Source organism: Crocodylus porosus, unplaced genomic scaffold (assembly GCF_001723895.1).
Source record: "Crocodylus porosus isolate Cpor-Errol unplaced genomic scaffold, CroPor_comp1, whole genome shotgun sequence".
NCBI lineage: Eukaryota > Metazoa > Chordata > Crocodylia > Crocodylidae > Crocodylus > Crocodylus porosus.
Genome location: NW_017728918.1, coordinates 10,795,638 through 10,801,510, shown reverse-complemented (window position 1 = coordinate 10,801,510; position 5,873 = coordinate 10,795,638). Strand labels below are relative to the sequence as shown.

Below are 5,873 nucleotides of genomic sequence, written 5' to 3'. Positions count from 1 at the left end.
TGAGGTAAGACTAACCAGCCTATAGTTTCCTGGGTCCTCCTTCCTGCCTTTTTTGAAGATGGGGACCACGTTGGCCCTCTTCCAGTCCTCCGGTATCTCAGCAGAGCACCACGAGTGCTCGTAAAGCTGTGCCAGGGGACTTGCAATGACCTCAGCCAATTCCTTTAGAACTCTAGGGTGGAGATCATCCGGGCCGGCTGACCTGAATACGTCTAAACCCCTCCAGAAGCTCCCTGACTAAATCCTCGCTAACCTGTGGCCAAGGTGTGGAAGGGCTGAAGTGTTCAGGCAAGGACATCAGTCCCTTCCCTGTGACTAGTTTGTTTTCTTCTACGGAGAAGCAGGGAAGGAGGATTGGAGATGGATGATCTCCCCTGGTCACAGGCACCATAGTGAAGGAGGAAGCACAGTAACACCAGAATCAGCAGAGCACCTGTTTCCTGCCATATGGGGTAGCTGTCAGTGACATTGTCCCTCAGTTGAAAAGCCCTGTTCTCTTTCTTTCCAAGGCAGCTGAATGGAGAAGTTACCTGCTTGACAGCCAGAATAGGATCCAGAGACCATGTGGCTTCTGGCCAGTTCACTAAAGCAGCTCATCAAATCATGAGACCAGAGTTGGGTTTCCTGGACTGGGTTGTGGTAGAGATTAGATTGGATTTCTCCTTTTTGGCTCTAGTGTTTATGACCACTTCCCTCCCTCATCCTCCCCCTGCTCTCCCTCTCACATTCAGAAGCCCTTTGAAATACTCATGGGGAGTGGACCAGGTTGAGTTTGCAGTAGGGTGACCAGGCCGTGGGCAAGACAGTTGCATCGCCAAAGTGCTGTGTGCATTTGGCACTTTCTGCCAGCTCTGAATCCCTTTAAAATTGATCCTGAAATCTCCTCCAGCCTGATGATTTGGTGTTAGTCTTTCCATAATCTCATCTAAAAAGCAGAGCTCCTGATTGCAGATCCCTGGCCACACACCATGCTGTCTCTGGAGGAAATGAGCTGGCCTCTTGAAGGTCAACATGAGAAGGGGCCGTACAGGGATGATGAAAGCTGTCTTCAGAGCTTAGGCATGCTGCCTCTTGGCACAGGCCCTTCTGCATTACATACCAATGTCCTGCTTTTTTTGCTATCTGGTGGCAGGACCCTTATAGAGGGAGGTAGTTCACTGTGTTAGTCTGAAGCCGGACAGAAGGCAGGGTAGATTTTCACCTTTATAGATTAAATAAGGTATCTGTAGAGCACAAGCTCTTGCAAATTCAAACTCACTTTATCAGATGGTGTGAAAAGACAAGTGTAGAGCAGCATGTAAAGTGGAGTGAGTTATTTGAATGTATCCTTGCAATGAACCCAAATGCCTGCTGTGCCCCCACCTCAATACAAACCATGTCATCGCTGGACCGAGTAACAAAAGGTAGAACATCCAAGGCTCTTTTTTTTTTTTACCTGCAGTATTACTAACATTTTATACACCATCACCTGCTTACAATGCCCATCTGCTCTTTATACAAGACAGGCAAGGCAATCTCTACTGCAAGAATGAATGTACACTGATATGGCATCAGCTGCAGAAAAACAAAGGCTTGTGGCAGATCTCTTCATCCTCCCTGGGCACTCCATTGCTGACCTCAGGATGGCTCTTCTCAGGCAGCAGATCTTTTAAAAACAGATATAGATGGGAACTTGCAGAACAAGAAATCATCCACAGACTAGAGTGTTAAGCATGGTTTAAACAGGGATTATGGCGTCTTATCCTATTACCTGGATTAGCTTTTGTGACCCGGTTGTTCCTATAGATTCTTCTCTTGTTTGCTGCCCCCTTCCTCCCTCCCCACCTTTTTGTGTTCAGATCACTCACTGCACTTTATGCACTGCTTCATGCTGTCCTTTCACAGCATCTGATGAAGTGAGCTCAAGTTCATGAGACAGACAAAGACATCTGTCTATCTGTAAAGTACAAATTTACCATGATGTCTGCAGGACACTAATGGCACAGAGCCTGAGGAAGGTCCTAAGCTGCTACCCTGAGTATCACCTATAGATAAAAGGCCCTCTGAAGGTGAGCCAGACCCTGCTGCGTGTTCATGCAGCTTGTGAACAACCAACCTGAAACTGTTCATGGCCAGTTTATTCCTAGGTGCCCTTGTACCCCCACAGTTCATCTCCTGTGATGTGCATTTCCCTCAAGTATTTTCCATGTCAGCCTTTGTTTTTGTGGACTAAACAAACTGAGATCTCTGTTTTCTCTCACAAAAGTGACTCATTCCCCTGTCACTGCTCCAGTATAAGCTCATCTTTTTTTGAGCACAGCTGGAAGCATTTTGAGTCAATAGCTTCAAATGATTCAGGAAACAAATATTCACCTAAATGTTTGAGACCTATTAAATTGTGTTAGGCAGTGTGCAGATCAACTTAGAAGGTGCAGATATTCAGCAGTGATGTGGGGTAAAACCAGCTGCTGACTGGAGAGGGTTGGGGACGAACTTCCTGGTAGACAGGTTGGGCCATAAGTGCCCAACTTGGGGAATTTGAGTACTTCAGTCCTCTGAAGAGTGGTTGCAGTTCTGGGATCAGGAGACTCAAACTGCTAAAGCTGATGAGGCTTACCCCCTGTCTGCCAGGTTCTTCCTTCTGGTGAAGGAAAGTATTAAACTTTTAATGAAGAACCCGGAGTGAATGGTTTGAAGGGAGCTTAAGTGGTCTCCAGACTGGGCACAGCCACTCCTCCATGGCCTGCAGTAGTGGCTGTGGTCTCCCTGTGCCTAATTATGGTCTCCCATGTGTACACCTGTTCATAACCCCCTACCTGTCTGAAGCTGAGATGGCTCACATTGCTTTCCTGTGATTATTCTCATCCCCAGGTGAACCAGCTAAGCAAGCATTTCAATATCCGACCCTTCTCACTAAAGAAGCGCAGTACAGATTGACTAGAAGTGGAAGAACAGAAAATTGGCCTGCAGGCTGCAGAAGTACTGTAAATAACTGCTGCAAATATCCTGTAAATACTTCAACTATCACCACAGATCTAAATTTATCCTCTGGACAGACACTGGGGCAGCGTGTGCATGGTATCCAGCGTCAGCAGGGAGGGCTGGGCGCGAGGTCTGGTCCCCGACTGCCATTCTTATACCACACGGATATGGATGGGATCCAATAAGGCGAGTAGCCTTCAAAGCTATTTCTGTATATTCAGAGCAGTTGATTGTTCCCAGTGACACCTCAAGTCCTAATTCTTTCAGGTAAAGCTGGTTCGGGAACATGGATCACTTTACTCAAAGGTGACTGCTGGAAGTCATCAGAAGTAACGTAGCAGTTGAGTTAGAATAGAGGGCCTGAGGCATCCGTAATGGTGCTGCCTGAGCCGTGAGGCCAGCGAGGAACGTCCTGGTGGTATGCAAAGGCTTGTGCTAGGTATTTAGACATGGGATCCAGTGTATCACAAGGTGACCTCTGTCCCTGCATGGTTGCCCAGGACAGACCGTTTAATTTGTTTCCCCCGGTGTTGCTGTACCCTCTTGCACATGTGTGCGGACATCCATTCAAATACTCTTTTTAGGAATATGTAATGATATCCGACTCAGAAATTGAGGTATTTCAGTGGAAATAACAATGGTCAAAGCATCTTTATTCCCATTTCCCAACCCAGATCCCCTCTTATTTTTCCAGCTGTGCTTAATTGAACCACATCCTAACAGTATTCTCCTTGCTGACTGCACGTTTCCTTTGTGCGTTCTTTGAATGCTGCAGGTCTGTGTGTTCCCATGAGCTTCACGGCATTGGTTATCTCTGGGGTGGCAAGTCCCAATGGCAGCCTGCAACAATTATGCAGGGCCAGGTTTTCCCTTCTGTGACACTAGTATGACCTGCTTGTTAAGGGGTGGGTTGGTGGCTCATTGCAAGGTGTCTGGACCTCTTCTAGCTTTAGATCTGTGGCAGTGCTATCTCTGGTCTGCTGTGCCAGCATTCAGACACTCATCCCCTCCAGGTACCCAAATAGTAACAAATCCCACAGCTTGGAAAAACACCTTACCAGTCATGACTGCACACTTCTATACGTACAGTATTTGGGGGAAAGAATGAAGATTACTTGAAATATAGATTTATTTTTGACATCACTGTCCTGATAGCTAGACCATAAATCTCATCCAAGGAGATTGTTTCTGTTTACTATTCACACATGATTTGATTGGCTTTATTTGTTGATTTGTTGAACTGTGTTGTGGTGAAGCTTGAATGCCGATTTTCTTTTCTGTTCACTTTTATTTAATGAAGACTTGTGCTTGAATGAAGAGTGCAGCCTAAACCCAATGTTCTGGACAGGCTGCATCCGGAAGCGAACAGGCACAACAGAGTGTTCATATGTAATTTTACCATGGGAACAAATTCATTCAGACATGGATATTGTAAAACATGGGTAGTAGTTTGGTCACAGCATGCTCCTTCTGTCAGTGAGAAGTCATCTGCATTAGGAAAACTTAGCTGTAATTACTATTTAACATTTTTTTTCTTTTGTACATTTGAATCATTGTCATGGGAATTATGAAATGTAAAATTCAGAAGCCATTTCACAACATTTATTGTAAATACGTTGTTTTTTACTCAAACTTTCTAGGCAGTGTTGTATAAGAGATCATAGAGGTACACCCTGTGAAGAGCAGGGGAACAAGCTGATGCAGGCAGATCTCACTGCTGCTTCCTTCTCTCTTGTGTTTAACATCATGTTTGTTTGAGAGCAAGTTTTGTCTTGAAGTGTCATGACTATAAATCTGGACTGGAGAAAGGCATTTAATCTGGGAGAGGGGGGCGTCCCCTTTCAGACATTATTAAATAAAGTAGCTTACTCATGTATATTTACTGACCTTGTACAGGAGAAGCCTACATGTACAGAGGAATTACGTTGTGCTTAAATTTTTGATGCTGTAACTATTGAATGAAATATAATAATTATGGGCAGATTAATTTAAATCATAGTTGTACAGGAAACATAAGGAAAGCTGAATCAAGCCTTGGAAATGTGGGACAATGTTTAAATACCCGTGGAACATTTTTCAGGTGGAAAAGCCTGCTAGCGGCAGTGATACAGAGCTGAGGTGGGGTTTCCCATCCCCTCCCTGTTCATGTATTGACAGACCATGAAGCACATGGGTGATTAACCCATCAGCATTCATGCTAAGGGGTTTTCTAATCCCAAAGTTTGAAGTTTGGTGTTGTGGGTGTTCTGTGTGTTATGGTATCTCCCCATCACAGTAGTATTACTGCATTTATGGACTGGGGTGAGGGACATTGTGAGAATCCATCTGCTTCCTGATTTTTGGGGCAGCATTTTTGGTTCCTTTTAGCGCATGGTTTGTGAGCTTAGCTATGTGCCACAATTGACTATACTTTGTGGCTATACATAGAAATGTGCCCTAAAAAACCCACTCTCGGTTGTGTATGGGCTGGCCGTTACAGCTTGACTTCCACTCAACGCGTCCCCATTTTATCATCAGGCTTTTCAGGCAGGATGCCTTTCTCCTTAAAACTGGAGCTGCTTTTTATCTATTCAGGCTAATATCTGAGGAATCTTGGATTTTGGTGCCTTAACCATACTAGCACCTTGACACTAGCACAATATTTACAAACAGGTTAGCTGGAAATACGTTGGGGTCGAATGCTGTGTGAGTTGAGGCAGGCAAGTGCAAAGACCAAGTAGAGCAGGGTTTGGTGTCAGATCCTGTTCTCTGGGCACGGTTTGCCACACGGCATTTCCTTGCATGCTGTTTTGGCCTGAAAGTAGTAACTCAAGCTTGTTATCAGAGATTCTGGGTCGAGAAATGCTTGGTCAGAGAGACCGAACAAATCTTGCCCTGTTAAGGATCGGATGGTGGGGAGAAATGAGTCTCTC

The 5,873-nt window shown here is 45.2% G+C and overlaps 1 protein-coding gene across 1 annotated transcript in view; it reads left to right on the top strand.

The window, feature by feature from the left end:
• Positions 1-2,916, top strand: part of SELENOI (selenoprotein I) — a 19,812-nt gene extending 16,896 nt beyond the window's left edge. The window contains exon 9 of the mRNA XM_019537274.1: positions 2,851-2,916. Coding sequence (XP_019392819.1) covers positions 2,851-2,916 — 66 coding nt within the window. The remainder of the gene's footprint in view (positions 1-2,850) is intronic.
• Positions 2,917-5,873: the final 2,957 nt, after the last annotated feature.